The sequence below is a fragment of the Temnothorax longispinosus genome, chromosome 11 (assembly GCF_030848805.1).
Source record: "Temnothorax longispinosus isolate EJ_2023e chromosome 11, Tlon_JGU_v1, whole genome shotgun sequence".
Lineage (NCBI taxonomy): Eukaryota > Metazoa > Arthropoda > Insecta > Hymenoptera > Formicidae > Temnothorax > Temnothorax longispinosus.
The window spans coordinates 17,000,030-17,018,084 of NC_092368.1; the positions used below are offsets into that span (position 1 = coordinate 17,000,030).

At 43.6% G+C, this 18,055-nt stretch overlaps 3 protein-coding genes across 6 annotated transcripts; 2 read left to right on the forward strand and 1 right to left on the reverse strand.

The window, feature by feature from the left end:
- Positions 1–324: 324 nt before the first annotated feature.
- On the forward strand, positions 325–1,869 carry LOC139821627 (acylphosphatase-1). Its single transcript, XM_071792832.1, has 4 exons — positions 325–515; positions 611–627; positions 1,392–1,501; positions 1,600–1,869. Exons 1-4 carry the CDS (start codon positions 359–361, stop codon positions 1,712–1,714), a joined length of 399 nt encoding a protein of 132 aa, XP_071648933.1. The 5' UTR covers positions 325–358; the 3' UTR covers positions 1,715–1,869.
- Positions 1,870–2,417: 548 nt separating this feature from the next.
- On the forward strand, positions 2,418–8,877 carry LOC139821614 (uncharacterized). Of its 3 annotated transcripts, none has more exons than XM_071792806.1 (2): positions 2,418–2,854; positions 8,010–8,877. In XM_071792806.1, the coding sequence occupies exons 1-2, from the start codon at positions 2,798–2,800 to the stop codon at positions 8,364–8,366; spliced, it is 414 nt and encodes a 137-aa protein (XP_071648907.1). In that variant the 5' UTR covers positions 2,418–2,797; the 3' UTR covers positions 8,367–8,877. The 3 variants fall into 3 exon arrangements, with proteins under 3 accessions (XP_071648907.1, XP_071648908.1, XP_071648909.1); XM_071792807.1 differs by lacking the exon at positions 2,418–2,854 and adding an exon at positions 4,426–4,777; XM_071792808.1 differs by lacking the exon at positions 2,418–2,854 and adding an exon at positions 5,006–5,576.
- A 2-nt stretch (positions 8,878–8,879) lies between these two features.
- Positions 8,880–18,046, reverse strand: LOC139821605 (uncharacterized). Of its 2 annotated transcripts, none has more exons than XM_071792787.1 (11): positions 17,366–18,046; positions 16,333–16,605; positions 15,381–15,441; positions 14,997–15,268; positions 14,687–14,888; positions 14,413–14,575; positions 14,249–14,326; positions 13,800–13,957; positions 13,534–13,662; positions 13,316–13,448; positions 8,880–13,002 (listed from the first exon to the last, which is right to left on the reverse strand). In XM_071792787.1, exons 2-11 carry the CDS (start codon positions 16,440–16,442, stop codon positions 12,581–12,583), a joined length of 1,728 nt encoding a protein of 575 aa, XP_071648888.1. In that variant the 5' UTR covers positions 16,443–16,605; positions 17,366–18,046; the 3' UTR covers positions 8,880–12,580. The 2 variants fall into 2 exon arrangements, with proteins under 2 accessions (XP_071648888.1, XP_071648889.1); XM_071792788.1 differs by lacking the exon at positions 17,366–18,046 and adding an exon at positions 15,811–15,903 and having other exon boundaries at positions 16,333–16,432.
- Between the last annotated feature and the right edge of the window lie 9 nt (positions 18,047–18,055).

Genomic DNA, 18,055 nt, shown 5'->3' on the forward strand with positions numbered 1-18,055 from the left:
TAAAAGCGATTACGGATACATGGTATGTTTTAATATCTTCCCGCATTGTAAATTTGATTTCACATGCAAACATCTCGCGTAGCTTCACGAACTCTTGAAAAATGGACGCGTCTTGGATTCTTCGCGAGCGAAAACGTAGCGCAAAATGTTGCCTTTGCCGTGTCGTTTATTTTCGGAACGTAGGATATATTCTGATTCTCCCGTACATACAAATGGTCTAAAACTCTAAAATGACCCAAGCGCCCGAGTATAAGCAGAGAGAAAGGTTTCTCTGGTATAAGCTAAACTGGCCGAACTGGCGAGTGGCGACATCTGAAGCGATCAGTCTCGATCGACGCTCGACTCCTGTGGACGCCGAATGACCCGAGTATTCGGAGTACGCGGACTCGTCGGCGTCGGCGTCGCCCTTCTCGTTTGTTTGTTGTTTCCGTCGTCGTTACCGAGATTGGCAGGGGAGGGGACGGAAATGTCAAGGATGCTCGCGGTAGATTTCGAGGTCTTCGGCATCGTGCAAGGTAACGCGAGACCTATGACCTATATCCGGCGACTCGTTTCCACGTATTTCGGTTATTCGTCCGTCTCGTTATATTAACGATCGTGCCTTTCAAAGGTGTCTTCTTCAGGAAGGTGAGTAAACCGCCTGTAAACCGGCGCGCCTCTCGTCCAGAGATTCGACGATCGTTTGACGTTTGACGTTTGAGGCCGTTTGAAGCTGCCGAAAATGCCGAAATGCCGGAAACGCATAACGCACGCGACACGCGACGGACGACGAGTGGCGAGTGGCGAGTGGCGAGTGGTCAGTCGGTCAGTGGCGGAGAGGCAGAGAGGGATCGAGAGGGACGAGGAGTCCGCGTCCGCGAGGACGGCGAGGACCTTGAGACTTGTCGCGACATCTCCCGAGTGTTCGGTCGATCGATCTAACCGTTTTTCGCGTTACCTGTTGCACGTGCTTCGTGCGCGATCACGTAAAGACGTAAATAAACCGCAGTAAAACAAACCGTGCATATTCATTCTAGCTTCTTACCGACGCGACATTGCAATATCTTTGCTATCCAACTCGATGCACGCGAACGTACGTCTGTCAAGTTAAAAGTTTATCCTTTATTTTATGAAAAATATATTGACGCTCACAAAATATATTTTCAATCTTATTGAAGAACTGTACGAACGTAAAATATTCTCGGGTTAAATTTTATATTTACGTTTACACCACGCGTACGCGCGCGCGCGTGCGGTATGCGGTACCAGGTAGTTTTGGTACCTTGACAAATCGCGATGTAGTAAATGCAGTTTCATATGTTCCATCCGCTATCTTTCGGAGATATATAATGTATATCTTTCGTCGCCGGGAAAACTTACACGTAGGCGTCTTGTTTGCTTGCGAGTAACAGTACACGCAAAAACGCGGCAAGGAGCTGGGGCTGAAGGGATGGTGCATGAACACCCCGAACGGTACCGTGGTCGGCCACCTGGAGGGGGAGAAGGCGCAGGTCGAGGAGATGTAAGGACGCTTATTCGATCGATATACGCTATCAATGAGTGATCGAGAAAGCCAGATATATCTGCTCTGCTCTGTCGCTTCTCTGTGATTTATTTCAGGAAACAGTGGCTTCGCCATACCGGAAGCCCTCAGTCGCGGATCGATAAGGCGGAATTCCGCAACGAGAAGGAAATCTCGCAGCCGTCGTTCTCCAACTTTGAAATCCGGAAGTAGGCCAGAGAGAGAGAACGAGGAGTAACAACATGCGTTAACGTTTAACAATAAGTCTTAATAAAATTATTTATAACTCGCTAAGCGCGCATTTGCTCGCTATTATTAAATTTAAATGAGCCATATTATTTAAATAAATGTAACGAGTTATTAACGTATTACACGCATCCCCTTCTATTTGTAATTTCAGAAATGATACATTATCCAAGTTTTCTTACCCTCCTCCAAATACCTACCAGCTACCAGCTACCTCCATGCAACTACCGCGGTACTCGCCCCATGCATTTTAGATTCTGGAAAAGATGTACAGGGGTAATACGCCTCTCTTATGCTTTTGACATTTACAAGGATAATGTTCTCTAGATTCTCCAATTCTTTAAATGGGACGCCGACTTTCCTCTGTCGCGGGGTTAAATTGAATTCACTATTCAGATACGCAAGAATTACAAGAATGCCATGTTCTTCATGTTCGGCTTAATCGCTTTAGTTTCTCGTGCTGGGAATATTTTCAAGCTATTTTTTGATAAAGGTAGGGACGAGAAGGATCGTTTCGACCCGAATCTGGCCGAGAATCCGTCTCTCGCAAATATACGACCGCATCGAGAGGATCCGACACGCCACGCGGAAGCGGCACCGGCACGGCCGGCGGCGCGGCGTGGAGGAGCGACTCGCGTCAGCAATCAGCATCTCCGCGAGTTTCTCTCGTTACTCTCGTTAGTCGGCGATCGCGCGGCGAACGGCGTGGTTCTCGCAGTACGATCGCATCTCGTGAGTGTGTTTTTCTCCTCTTCCTCTTCCTTTTTCTCCCTCTTACTTCTTACTTGCATACGTGTCGGGAACCACTGCATCTCTCGAGGTCTTGCGAGGACCATCGCAAATATAAGTACACAAACTCGCGCGAGTCGCGAGAATGCTCCTGAGTTCCGCGCTCCCGGCTCCGGTCTCACTCACGTCAGTCACGTCTTCGTCGTCGTACGCCGATCTCGGTTTCGTAATCGATCTCGATCGGGTTACGGACGGCGACGAGGAGGCTATGATCGGCGGGGAAGAGGCGGCGAACGGTGTTGGAGAAACGATCGCATCGGCATGAGGTGTTTCGAGAGCTTCTTCAAACACACCTGGCGGCCGCAGCAGGTGCATCAGGTGAGCGAATGAGCCAAGACGAAACTCTGGCGTTCTCCCTATTGCTGTCTTTGCGTCTCGTCTGGTCTCGTGTCGCGATCGCGATGACCCCAATCATAAATGTGTCGATCGACACTTGGAACGTTCGACGCGATATTCCGTTCGGCGATTGCCCCGCCAAACGACGTGTACGTGTTGTGCGCGTGTGCCGAGACGCGCTATCAGGTATGACAAGACGCGTCGCACGTTTCCCCATCTGCACGTACCAAAATCCTCAACCCTTTTCGTTACGTACAGAAAATTAAAGAAAAAAAGCATCGAATCATTTGCTTTTCACGTTGTACATACTTTTGTTCGATCTTTGTTTGATAATAATATAAACTTTAATAATATTTTATAATAACTTAAATAATAATTTTTTGATTTACGGTTTTATATGATAGTATTTTAATTATATACATACATGGAAAAAGAAATACGTTATTGTATTAACTACGTGTATAACAATTATCTTGTTAATACATTACGTCACGCTTTTGTTCTATAAAAAATATTGTTATTCGTTTTACTATACTTTTATTGAACAGTAAGTAACAGTAAAGAATTAACAAGATTATTTTCAACGAGGCTAATGCCATCGATACATCATCTTTCTTACCGTGTATAGAATTTCATCTTACAAATCGAAACTGTTTTAGAAAGGGGAAGAAAATTATTAACATTGACTGGAGACTAATGGATACACGATTTCTACGTCGATCGCAAAGGCTTAACGAGACCGTCGATCCTCATCTCGCTGTCAGCTCTTTGATGAGAATGAAAAATATTTTATCGCGAAATATTAGGATATCCTTCAGCCTTCTCTATATCGTTAAAATCGCAATGTAATGTAACAGCGAACGTCGTCAGGAATAGATGATAGATGACAAGTAAGGTACTACGTTTACGCGAGCGTTATTATACTTGTATATAATAACTTTCGATAATTCATTCATTTACGCGGAGTGACGTATCGTAAATTACTACAGAAATAACGTTCGTGTAAACATAGTAAAGGAGATACGTTAAATATTATCGTACGCAAATTTACTAAAACGCATAAACATTTTACATTTTACAAGAACGCTTTGTCGTTTTGATTACCGAAGCGTTTAGCACACGTTCCGAACACGTCATATATAATGGCTATGATGGTTTCCGCGTCCGGACGAGGACGAAACCTGTTTTTGTATTTTTTGCATTTTTTTCCTTGCTTCTCGCTCTTGACGTGTTTTTATTAATCACGAAAAATGTACATTATATATCTTAATAAAAAAAAGTGTTAAAAGAGATCCCCCCCCCCCTGTGAAACAATGACAACAAGATATATATTTCTGAACACGTTTCTGCAATTTTCCAAGTGCTCGCCCGAGTCTCGTTAATTATCCCCGAGCGACGCGGCGCGTCGCGCGCTTGTACCCTACTCAACCCTACTGTAGGGCTAATCCGCTATAGGGCTGTGCTAGGGTGCAACACGCGCGGCGCGCGCAATGCGCATCACGGTTGGCTACGATCGACGAAAAATTCACGCTGCAAAATTTATCGCGCTTATTTACATTTTTCCGATCGGCGATTCGCGACTCGCGACTCGCGTCGCGGCTTGAACGCGTCCGCGATAAAGATCGATAAAATCATCAAAATGGCCGGGGCGCGAGGCGAGGCGACGGCGACGGGCGATCGTAGTTTGTAGTCGCGCGGCTTATCAGTCGACTACCGACTTCCCTTCTCGTTGTAACGCGGTTATGACGTGGTATCTCGGTATCGCGTTATCGTGACGATCGCCGGGATGGACGCGAGGATCCGGCAAACGATGATCCTCGGAGCATGGACGCGATTTACGTAATCGTATACCTGTCCTCGCGGAAAATAACAGACGAGAGAGAGAGAGAGAGGGAGTTACGCAAGGTACGATTATACATATAGGTATGATGCCCGCGGGTGTCGCAATATTTCCATGGAGATGTACATATGGAGGTATTCGCGTCCTAGACTTTCCTCCAGCATTCTATCGTTGAGCGATGTTTACTACAATTACTACGTGTAGCGTAGTGTAGCGCGTAGCGTATATAATAACGCCGCGATCATCGTCCAGGTATAGCTAAAAGCAACGACGCAACAACGACTTAATAATGAGTACTGATGGTATATGTAATTAGCTAGATGCTAATGCATCTAGCAATTATTAATATTAATGTATACGTAGTTTATATACGAGTTTGGTTGCAAGTGCATTAAACCGGAGGGGAACGGATGTTTACGATCGCCGGGACTTGCCAAGATTTTTGACGGTATAGCCTCGGCAGGAGCTGAAGGCTGAAGGGGGACAGAGTCGGTTTATTGGCCGGTTGGTCAGGGGTCGCGGTTGATAAGCGCTGATAATGTCTCCCGCTCGGTTTAAACCTACTAGTCACCAGTCAGTTTGTGTGGCGCGCGGCGATTCGCGCGAGTGAGTTACTGCGCGTCGCGTCGTCGCGGTTCACCGTATCGCGATCGTATCGCGCTCCGAACTCCCGAGTTCCAGGTTTCGGGTTCCGGGTGCAAATTAATTTGACGAGAAGAAGGAATTCGGTTCTCTCTCTCGTGAGGGGGCGGCTCTTTTCTTTTCTGGAACGCGGAGGTGCTTTCTCCGAAGTCCGAGATGCGATAGCGAGGTATGAGCAAGGACGATTGCTGCGTCAGCAAGTATGGATACGCGTTCGACAACGTGAGTACAGCCGCACGTCGCGGTCGCACTGTGATCTGACGAGTCGTCTTTGATTAACGTCTAGAATAGAATAAGAAATAGAATGATTGGATAAGAAAACGTATAGGGAAAAAAAGAGAGAATAAAATATTGAATTGGAATTAATATTTCTTTCTGTCCCAATTAATTCTTCGAAATAATCTACAGGATATCTTTTTTTTTTTTTGAATGAAGCCAAATACACAAGAGACATCGTTAACGTTCTGGGAATACGAGATCTTTTTGCAATTACGATTTATTACTTGTTATTAATTATCTGTTTTCGCATTTAATTATTGAGCTAGATAATTTATTATGGAAACAAAGGAAAACGTAAGCTACGTTGAACGTGGGGGGAGGGGAGAATATATGTAGGGGAGGGTCCTGAGTCCTGAATAATCGCGTTATCGGCGTTTATTACATATCGTTCGCCAGTCGTCGCCGCGTCGTTTAATTCTGTTCTCGCAATTTAACAATGCCGGCGTCGACACGCGTACATCGTGGATGATCGTGGCGCGCAGCTACATCCGAGAAAGCGATTAAATCTCTCGTAACTCGTAAGCAAATAAGGGACCCCATTAAAATTGACGCGCTGGCGAGCGACACGGTCGATCGCCTCTAATCGGGTCGTTGACTGAATGTAGTAGTTGATCCTCGAACGAACGCGTTAGTTCGTGCGGTGAAAGTCGCGTAACAAGTAACGTTAACAGACCCCCCTTCCTCTCCTTCCGCGTGCTAAAAAAAGAAGAGATAAAAAGCGATCGCGATTCGGGCCGATCTCCAAGTGCGATTTCAAGAGGCGTCCGAAAACTGCGCACGAGTTTATTTGGAAACACGTTTTATTGCCGTTTTTCAAATTTCTACTTTTTCCTTTTATTAAGAAACAATATTTTACTGAATTTTTACAACACTCACGCGCGCGCGATTTCGCGACCAACTGGACGATATATATATGTATATTGATACAGCTTTCACCGAGGCACACATGTTGCCTATGTATATATGTTCGCGAAAGTTACTTATTAATAATAATATACAATATATACATTAACGAAATTGCGACAGGTGACCATGTCCGGATCGCCCATATGGGATCGTCCGTTATACGGATCAGCGGCGATCAGCGGCGCAGCGGTGGAACTCCCCCACCCCTCGAAAAGCCAGATTCCTGAAGCACGCGTAATCGCGAACCGTAATCATAACCGCCGCGCCGCGCCGGCTTGTTTTTCTCCTTTCACTTTCCGAGCCTCGCACTCGCATCCTCATCGCATGTCATTGAATTCGCTTCGATTACCGTTGCGATGGCAAAAATGAGAGAAAAGAGATAATCTTTTTCAAGATCCTATTTCACAGGATTCGTTCTGATTCGTAAGAGGCGCCAAGGGCTCTAGAATGGAGAAATAAAAAGAAAAGAGCCACAATTAGTCTAAACGCAGTTAGAAAGAGATACGTGTACAATAAGTTTAAACAAATAATTGCAACAATTTTCAAGTTATACTAATAATTATACATATCTTATATGTATGTATATAGATATGGGTATATATGTGTATATAGATGAGATATACACATATACTATATACATATAATTATTTCAAGACAAGTTTTAAAATGAAGAGGGCGACGAGGTTCGCAAAATCTCTAGCAGCGTATAGACCTTATCGGAATTTAGTTAGTAATCGAACCAAATCTAATCTTTACCGCGTGATTTCGTTTTAATTTCATAACGCGTTTGGATATAGGTCGAGCATGAATCCGGAAGTATAAAGTCGTCGCACCGTGTGTCATAACCGATTAGCTTCGCAGGATGTTTGAAACCGCTGACAGATAATTTTTATCCAGCAATATAAATATCGGTATACCGCAATGTTTTTGCAGTGTTTTTTTGTCCATATTCTATTCGATATCGTAATGTGTCTGGCTGCGAATAATATTCCGTTCCTCTTGCACGTTTCACGTGAAGCGTCTCATTGCCGAAACAACGGATAAAAAACTTTCTACATCTTTCGCTTGCTTTACGTCGAGATAGTTGAGTATCAATATTTGACTTTGACTATCGGCAAGTCAATGAAACGATGCATATAGGTATGCTTCACGTTGATGAAAATCTTTTTAGATACCTAAATTAAAATAATCTCTTTTTGAAAACTTGAGTTTCAAGCTTAAAAGAGCGTTTCTCTATAAATTTTTTTTTCTAATACCGAATATGACCGAGTTGAAAATGCTCGATTACCCTTCGCGGCGTGTTTTTGGCAAGTTTTGTCAAAATTGTAAGCAAGATGAAACATTTTTGCGAAACTATCAAACAGAAAGAAATTATGATAATCAATCTTGTTGTGTTTCTTTTGAATTGACTCGGCATCATTCTCGGCCGTAGGCGATAATGGCAACGATGATGACGTTTACTTGTTTCAGATGGATTTATCGTCGAAATTCGAGCCGAGGACGAAAAAGACGGCGGCGGAGGTGCACCGTCATCTCGCCGGCCGCGCCGGCGAGACCACGGAGCTGGGCGAGGTGAGGGTGACCGCGCCGAGCAGCAACGTCGCGACGTCGATGCCGTCGACGGCGCATCCTAACGGCAACGACGCGGCGGCACCCTGCAAGAACGGCGGCTGCAAGGTCTGGAGGAGCAGCCGCGTCGACGGCGGCGAGCTGCGTCCCGAGAGCCCCTGGCATTCGCTCAAGACCGTCTTCTTGATTTCCGTAATCTTGGCGTTCCTCCTCTGGATCATCGTCTACACTCTGCTCGATCAGTATCGGATCTTGTGACCGTAACAATCCGCTTTTCATGGATCCTGCTGTGTTCTCGCGGTCGCGAGATGCGCGATTGCGATTTATGAACGATATCAGATCTCGAAGTCTACGATCGGGTCCTGATACTCCTGATGTGATCTACGTGACTTGGTGTTGTCCATGTTTTCCATTATGATCGCGATCTGCGATTGGTACGATCGGGGGTCTGCGGTTCACGTGGCGTGTTTCACGGTTCTCCATCATCGGATCCTGCATTTCTGATTTTGCAGGACGTTATATTATGTTTATATTACTAATCATATTTGCGTTGCGTTGCGTTGCGACGATTGTTCGTTGTGACGAGACGAAATTAACAAATCCGTGGAGAAATTCGAAAGGAACGGCCGAATGGACGCTGAATGTGGGAAAGACTTCTCCCAGCAGCTTGAGGCTTCCGTAAATTATACAAGTACCGCAACATTGTATATTTCGTACTGTTTTATAACGTTTGGCTCCTGTAAATATTCGAATAAAATACGACACAGTATATTATTAGATTATTCAATCCCTTTATTATCATACTCGAGCAGATTGCGCGCTGAGTCTGGTGTTAAAAAATGAAAAAGTTCGTCGGCAAATCTTTACACAGAGTTGTAAATAATACTGAGAGAGACGCTATTTCTTAAGAAAGATCTTGAAAAATTGCGCGGACCTTAGTAAATCTACAAATCGTTAGCATCGATCAAAAAATTCGTTCGCCTTCTCTGCTGTATGACTCCTGCGCTATTCAGACAAGTGAATGAACGAATGTTTTCATCAAAATAGCTTAATGGCGCTTCGCGGGTTTTGGCCGGGATTGTTATAGGCGAGGATATCTCAAAACGATCGTGATATAGGAGAGAAGGGGAATAAATTAGATCCATTTAGATGTCACACGAGTTGCGAGAGAATTATACAGACGCTTTGCGTTTCAGGGTTACAGAATTCTCTCTAATTATTTTTCCTTTTTTTGCTCTCAAATCAAATATCAAATCCCCTTCTCCCCTACGCGGCATTGCGATGAAATTGTCGTTGGTAAAAAAATATGACTGTGCACGCATGTTCGAGCATGTATCTCGCGAGAGATCAACCACACGGCAACGGTTTTAGTGAATCGAGACCGACGAGACCCGCAGTAGACGAAGACGTTATCGTTATCGGGAACGAGCAGCGGTCTGAAACAACCGGAAGCCAGCACCCCCAGCCTCAGTTGCAACCGCAACTGCAACTGCAATCACTATCGCAATCGCAATTGCAATTGCAATTGCAACCGCAACTGCAAACACAAACACAAGCGCAGTCGCAACCGCACCCACCGCCACCATCGCCAACGACGACGTCATCGACATACACGCGAGATCGAGAGACAGATCCGATGCGACAGCATCCGAGCACGTGGAGATTGCGCGACGACAACAACGACGACGACGACGGCGGCGACGATGACGATGAGAACGAGGAGGAGCAACCGGACGACAATGTGTTGTGATCTATTTTGTCCATTTTCGTACGTATGCGTTTTCGTCAAATGAGCGAGCAATGATTGTGCGTGTTTCAGTTCTCCGCGGCGACGGAAAGACGTGCGCCGCCGAGAGTGATCTTGATTGGTTGGGACAACTTCCGCACGAAGCTGCTGCTATTCCTGATCGCGTGTCTTCTCGTCTGGGCCTGCGTCTTTTTCCCTCTACTCGGCACTTGAATCTTGAATCCCGACTCTTCTTCCTCCTCATCCTTCATCCTCTTCTTCTTTCGCCCGCAGTCGCAAAATGACACATCGGGTACATACACTTGATCGACATGACGAATGACGATTCGATGCGGCGACATTCAACACGATCACACATACATACTTTCACGCGTTTACATTTCCATATATTATATATAGATATATAATATATATATACCTATATATTACGTCCAATATATATAATAACTTTACATTTTTGGTATTCAATATTTACACGCTATATATGTTTAATCATAAATATATTAATTTACGTAGTGGCCTTCGCGGAGAAGTAATTAAACAGCTCATCTCCGAACCATCTTAAATTCATTTACTTCTTTCGTTCTTCTGTTCTTTTCTTAATAGAAATTGTAATGCTCATTGCAAGATTTTCATAGCTTTAGTCTCTTTCTCTCCCCCTCCTCCTCCCCCCTCTCTTTCTCCACGTGCCTCCATAATGCACAATTTTAATATATATATGTATATATATATATATATATATATATATATATATATATATATATATATGTACATATATATAAAATTACTGATAAACGTGGACTTAAGACGGCTTGAAAATAGCTCTTTGATCGCGAGAGACAGAAGATTTGAACGAATCCGTCTCTGTCACTTTTGCTCTCATTTCTCTGCAATATTACGTGATTACTATTCTCCTTGGGATCGGTTTAATCAACCGCAATCCTTTGGAAAATTCGCTTCGCGCGCGCGACCTCCGTCGATTATGCTACATGTATTTTTATTTACGGAACACTTTCGTTGTGTAGCATGTCGTTATGTATATATGCCGTTCTTTTCTTTTTTTCTTACGTACTTACGGTAGTAAATATCTCTCGTTTCGTAATCGTTTGATCTAAATGAGAGTAATATCAAGTAGCGTTTTAAGTATATGGTATAATTTCTATATACAGGGCGAGTCGATAGAAGCGGAGTCTTCAAGTATCTCCCTTGAAGTCGGAGATTTAAAAAAAGGGTGTAGAATGCCACTTGAGTGGTTCTAGATGTTTCTTGATATTATATTAAATTCGTTTTGACGTCAATTCAAACATTTGCCGGTGATAGAAATGTAATTAATTGATTAAGAAAGTATAAGAGTAGAAATATATTACAAATATGTATATAATTAAACTGTCAATGTCACTTGTTTCCTTTAACAATGAATTATACATTTTACATACTTTTCTTCAATATTTTCTTCGAATCCAAAAGAGATTACTTCGTTCCATTTCTGTTGACTCGTTCTGTTCACTTCCGTAATCTTATTAACGATTTTCGTAACATACACGTGATAATACGACCATAACATTTCTATAATCGCTGTCTTACTTACTACAATAGTATAGCTAATACATACTATTAATTTGGCATGTAACAACCGTGACGGCGCGTTTATATGCTAAGAACCGCGACCGACGCGTCACGAGGGAATTCGCGTAAATACTTGCAAGATCTTATCAAATCCTCCTTTTTACACACAGTATCCCACACGACGTGTCCAATACACTTTATTTATAAATTCTTCTCAATGATTGATTTTTATATTAAAGATTCATTTGAATTTAAACGAAGAGAACAAGGTCTTATATTGTCCTATTGCGTTGTTAAAGCTTGGCTCGCGTGGCTCATATTTAATTCCGAAAAGAATATCCTAGCATTTTCGTTAAGAGAAAACTGACTCTAGATTGCACGAAGAATTCATAAGTCGGACACGTCGTGGAACACCCTGTGTATACGTTACGCTGTTAGTCACGCGATGATGCTCGATGGGATAAGTTTTCGAGTGTCCAAGTATTTCTTATAGCTTGGAATAAATACAATAGCGGTGGATTCGTGTGAAAAAACGTGCAATTGAACGAAATTATCGAGTACGCAAATGCGGGAAAAATGCGGTTAATTAAAATATCGCGGGGCAAGAGTAAATGCGTCTGGAATGCCACGATAATGTGTCTATTACGCGCGAGAGTAAATTGGAATCAAACTGATACGTTTAACGGAATAAAATCAAGAGCCTGTGCATCCTCATGTAACTCTTCTTTCCTCCAGTGTAACTTAATTGATCGACCGATACACGGAAAAATGATAAAATTTCACGACTATTATCCTTTCAAATAACAAGTAATGTACACCTGAACATAATATGGCGAAAATAAATAAATCTTTATATGTATACGTATGTGCATGTGTCTGTGTGTTATCGTATAGGGAAGATATTCCGAGTTCGATACTCCTGAGCGTCAGTATTAAAATAATAATAATTAAAAAAGAAAAAAGAAAGATAAAAGATCGCACGTGTATATTCGCGAACGGGATAATTTCCTAAACGTCGACATTAGGATAAAATTGTCCAAGTTCCTGCCTATGTATAATATTTAGGGTAACAACAACGCGAAATGTATTTCACGCAAGAAAGATAATACCGTTCTGACATTCCTAAAAACGCCGAGATCAATAATAAAATAAAAATCGTTTATATCCGCGGCTTGTACGTCAAAGTAACGTGAAATGTTTTCACATCCATCTCTGTGCAATCCTGTGGGCCAATGACACCGTCGCCGCTGGTACGCGATGGCACGCGCGTCTCCTTGCTCGCGTGCTCTTCGAAGATCTCATTGTGGCTGTTGTCCAGCATCTTCTCGGTCGCCGGCTGCTGCTGATCCGCCGCCATCACGCGCACGATCTTCACGGTCTTGATTGTCTCCAGGGAACGCGACTTGGACGCTTCCGTCACCGCCGCTGCTGCCGCCGCTGTCGCCGAGCGGCCGGCTACCTTAGTGCCGTTCTCCTTGTTGCGACGGGAAGAATTGCGATGCCAGCGTTGCTTTTCCCTAGAGGAAGTTCTCCGAAGACTCGGCCGCTTCACCGATTCCGCGCTAGCGCTTAAACCCGTGGCTGTATTCGAAAGACGTTCAATGAGAAAAATTGGACAGACTCGAAAGCATAGCATAGGGTTAATTTTCAACGGGCAATTAAACTTACAATATATAAAAAAAGAAAAAGGCAGAAAAGAAAAAAGCCAATCGCAAAAGATGCGATGAGAAAATTATAAACATACAGAGAAGCTTTAACTTTTGTAAATAATTTAATTGGTTATCAACAAAACTTATGCAATAATGCACAAGAGTAAAGAAATGTCAAGCTCATATCAACCTTGTTTTTTCTGGCTGTCAAAGAAAGGAATCTCTAAAATTACGTGGTTGTTTACCGATATTGCCAGAGGAAGACCGATTGGAACCACGTAGAATGTGTATCGCCGTAGGATCACTGTCCGTGGCCACTATAGGCGTGAGAAACCATTCAGATCTAGTTCGCATCCGCGCGGCTTGTCTCTCGTGAACCTGCGATCGCAACGATGGCATATATCACATCAATACCAATTGCCTGTTGTTTGTTATCGTCGTTATCGAGACACGATTGTCTTACCTGCGGCAGGTAGCTGAGGCTCTTGGTGCTCTCGGCGTAGCGATTCACCGCGCGAAGCTCTTCCAGCGTCATGCCCGCCGTCACGCGTTTAGAATGTTGACTGCCATTACTCGACGAACGACTGGGCGCCTGTAAAAAAAAAAAGTAAAAATAAATAAAATAAAACGTTATACTACTTTATCTATTTTTTACGTTACGACAATTGCGACGCAACGCGAAAGCACGATCGCGCATTCCACGCGCTTACGATAGATGTGGTTTTATACCTGAAACAGGCCGTTCTCTTCTAAGCTAACCGAGAGACGTGTGTAACTCTCGAGTAAAGTATTCTCTGGAATCATGCCTAACGATGATGCCAGATTTATCGTCTCCGGCACGTGGATCAACGCCGGAGTTGACTGCGATTCCTCTTGGTGAGACATACCTATATTGTATGAATTAGCAATTATTACAATACTGTACAAAGTGACAGTGATGAAAATCCTTTCACTGCTGCAATCTTGGACCGTGGTGTTGTCAGAAATAAAAATATACGAATCTTCCTCTCGCGCTACGCGCGTTTTGATATAAATTACTTTACTTACTTTATTCCTAAAGGAAAGAAAGGTAAAAGAAAATTTTTTTTATCGAACACAAGATCCAATGTGATAACAACAATGATCGGGAAACTTAACGTTCGATTCAATGAGATGTCACAGTTACACTTATGACTTACATTCTAAATTAAACTTCAATCCCCACTTTTCGCACTCATATTGTAACCATGACTTTTCGGCTTCCAGCGACAGCTGTCCTAAAATTCATACATTCAGGTCGTACTTGCGCAATTAAGTCGTCGTGATTGAAAGTGCGCGCGCGCACACACACACAAACACTTACTCGACACGAGAGTGTCCGGCGGATATCGGAAACTAAAAATCCAATCTTCCTCCACCTTTAATATCCGACCGGTTATGCGCGCGTAATACTCATAATTATCCCTTCCGAATAAATTGGAAACGCCAAAGTTGTCTATCATGAACTTGGCGATGCGTGTGGCAATCTGGAAACAGGTTGTCGATCCTCACTGACTATTATAATGTTAAAATCCTTGACGGACTTTCGATCTTCCTCGAGTGGTTCGGACCGTTGGAGACGGACCCGCGTTAACTACCTTAAATCTTAGAACATCCTCCATCTTAGCAGTCTTGCCGTCGCTGACGCAGCTGTGAAAGAACGAAGGTGCTACGGACACCCCCAGGGCCTCGCTGGTCATCCCCGTGTGCGCTCTCTCGCAATTTACAGCTACTACCCTGAACGTTCCGAACAGCAATACCAGTAACCGTTGTGTGTATATCGGCATGGAAGTAATTAATCTGCGCAACGTACGTTTCTTTGTGAATTTCTTCGATAAAATGATAGATATCGAGAATGTCGTAACGCGTAATGCGTAACGCGAATGTCAATCAGTCAGAGATCATCACCTGTGTATCTGGTCCCGTTGTTGTTCTACGCTATCTAGCTGAATTATGGCAAACAGTTGTTGCTCCGCCTCTTTACCGAATATTCCTCCAGGTATCTTGCGCAAAAACTTCTTTAGAACGCTGGCTATCGTGTAAACGCTAAAATTGTCCATATTGACCAGATGTCCAGTTTGCAGAAAGTGTACCAGTTTCTTCATGTTACCCTGGTGACCAGGTGCCCGAAAGATATCTTTTCTGAGCGGGGCTTCCTTGTTCAATTTCAATATAAGAACCTGGAATAAGAGGACACTGTTATTATAGTTAATAAATCAATTATTCCAGATATTTTAAAATGTAAACGTTTGCCGACGAGGGGACGCTATTTCCATTGAATTCGTTATTTACCAGTAATGGGCCAGGAATATCATTCTTGCACACTTCGTTCAAGGGTGCACCAAACTTGACCCTACAAAAGGAAAGCAGAACGTTGCAAACATTACCTTCACAATTAATGCAAATATCGATTTTCGGATTTTATTCCGACAAAACAATAACGGGACACGTGCATAAACTTTGAACGCAGTAGTATACCAAAGCGAGTTTCTCTAAGACGGGAGAATACAAATGTTGAATTAGAGGCGTCACGGGCGGTGCGTTTCACTGCTTGTTATAAAATTGCGCTATCAAATGTCGCTACTCTGGAATCGCTAAACAGCTCCAACAGCCTTCGATAAGTCAGCCTACTATTATAACGCGATGGATCTCCGAGAGTTGTCAATACGCATATTAGTAACATACGATACACGTAATCTTTTCAAACTCTGCGATTACTTACAAGTCTACCACGCACCTCTTCAGAGCATCAAACATAAAACGCAGAGTGCTGACAATATTTGTTCGATATATCGTTAAATATCAATTATCACATCTGTGAAAAAATTTAAGACCTTTATTACCTCACTGTCAGTTAATTTTTATATCGACACACTGTCTCGCTGTGCTTTATCTACATATGTATACTATACCATACTCTACCATACTAGACATATATACATAATGACCGTCTACGAGAAACTGATGGTCCAACTTATGCAAACAATTAGTTTCAATTAACAATTTATATAAATATATTATAATTATATAATTTGACACGTTATGCATTCTGTTCTTTGCTAAAGATTGCAACCATCTAACCAAGGGTTTTTGAAAATATGTACTTGAATTTAATATATGTCTAAATCACATGTACACAATCATAAAAAATTGGCATCACTTGGGAAAAAAAGAATTATATTATTTATTATATAACATAATGCAACTGAAGGACGAGTGTCGTGTTCTCGAGCGATATACTAACTTTTCCAGGCGTCTTGGGTGAAGAGGCTCTGAGGAGGGATGTCCACAGCTGGTTACAACATTTCCAAACGTAGCGGCGCGTCGATGCATTCTCTCCGTCCAGCTGCTCATTGTACAAAATCTAATGGCATTGGCATGCGAGCGCTAAGATCGCAGTGGGCTCTGGGCTCTAGGCTCTTGGCCTTCTGAAGAAACGTCACGCTCTCGCTCTCCTCTCCCAAACTCGAGTTCTCCCGGTTCTCCGTGCCTCCCAATGCAGCTCCTAATCCAGTCGCTGAAAGCACACGGCAAGATTTTTGTCCGTCTTACTCTCGTTTCTAATTTTTCTAACTTTTGATGCAAATTTCGAAATTTGCGCTACTTAACAACTTATTGTTAGGAATTCATTTCCTAATGAATGTTGTATTTTTGCATTAATCACGAAGATAACTCTGAGCTAAACTTTCTCTCCCAGATTTATTATTGCCAACGTTCTCGAAACTTGGATTCTTAACTTGCGGAAATAGCCGCAATGTTAGTCAACGTTAGTAAACACGAGAGTACATAAACAAAACACATTTATATGACTCACTAATAGGAAGTCAATAATAGTCAATAAAGGAGAGTCAAACAAATTAGAGAAATACAATAGTCACATCACAATATTATCTATGTTGTCTGCTGCGAAATGCAATGCGTGTTAACCACGTTAACTGTTAATTGTTAACACGACAAAAAAATTAATGCGATAATTAGATAAAATGTGAAGACGTGCAGAAATCAGTTGAATGCACTTACAAAATGATTTTGACAATTGAATCATAACGATCTAACAGGAAGGAACGCGAAGATCTGAAAGAACTGTGGAACTGTTGAAGTAGGTGGAGAAAGAGAGACCCGCGCGAGAGCGTCAACAATTCGACAAAGAGAGAAACGAGAGAGCGCAGCCCTGAGTTCCGAGTTCCGACCAGTTCCGACTCAGTGATGTCAACGTGATCAATGTCGGAAAGATAGAGAAGAGAGCGAGAGAGAGAGAGAGAGAGAGGATATCTCACCGGGTGCGGGTGATCCCTTCGTCGTCGAGCGTCCCACGTTGAAGTTAACCTAACCTAACCGCGCGCATAGTCGAGCCAGGCGAGCGGATGAGCGGGTGAGCGGGCGACGCGACAACGGCAATGGGAAACTGATGGATGGACGTGGCGGCGGCGGCGACGGAGATGCTCGCTTCCCCACGCACCAGCCCAGCCCAGCCCAGCCCAGCCGCGTCTACGTTGTCGTTTCCATGGAAATGTTGCGGCCGCAGTGCCGAAACTGCCGAAGCGCCGACAGCATCGTCTCGGTCGTGCCACGCCACGCCACGGCACGTTACGTTAACGCCTACGTTGCGGCACGTCACGATCAGGACAGGACACACGACATATGACACGATACCGAACTGAGACACCCTCGTCACAGTCGTCAGGTCGTCACACCACACAGCGTCAGACACGCCGTCTACTATATTAACTGATTAACGACGGTCGCCAGCGGATCAAGAGGAAAGCATCACTTGTCGCGTAACTACCACGGCCACGGCTACCACGAGGACCACGGCCCGCGCACCACCGCCACCGCCCGTAGCAGCAGCGATCATCGCAAAAAATCAATATGATTCCCCACTCCCACCTCCCACTCCCCATTCCTACATTTCCTACCGACAGGGCTGACAGCTGACAGGGTGACACTCAGGTTAGGTGACAAGCTGA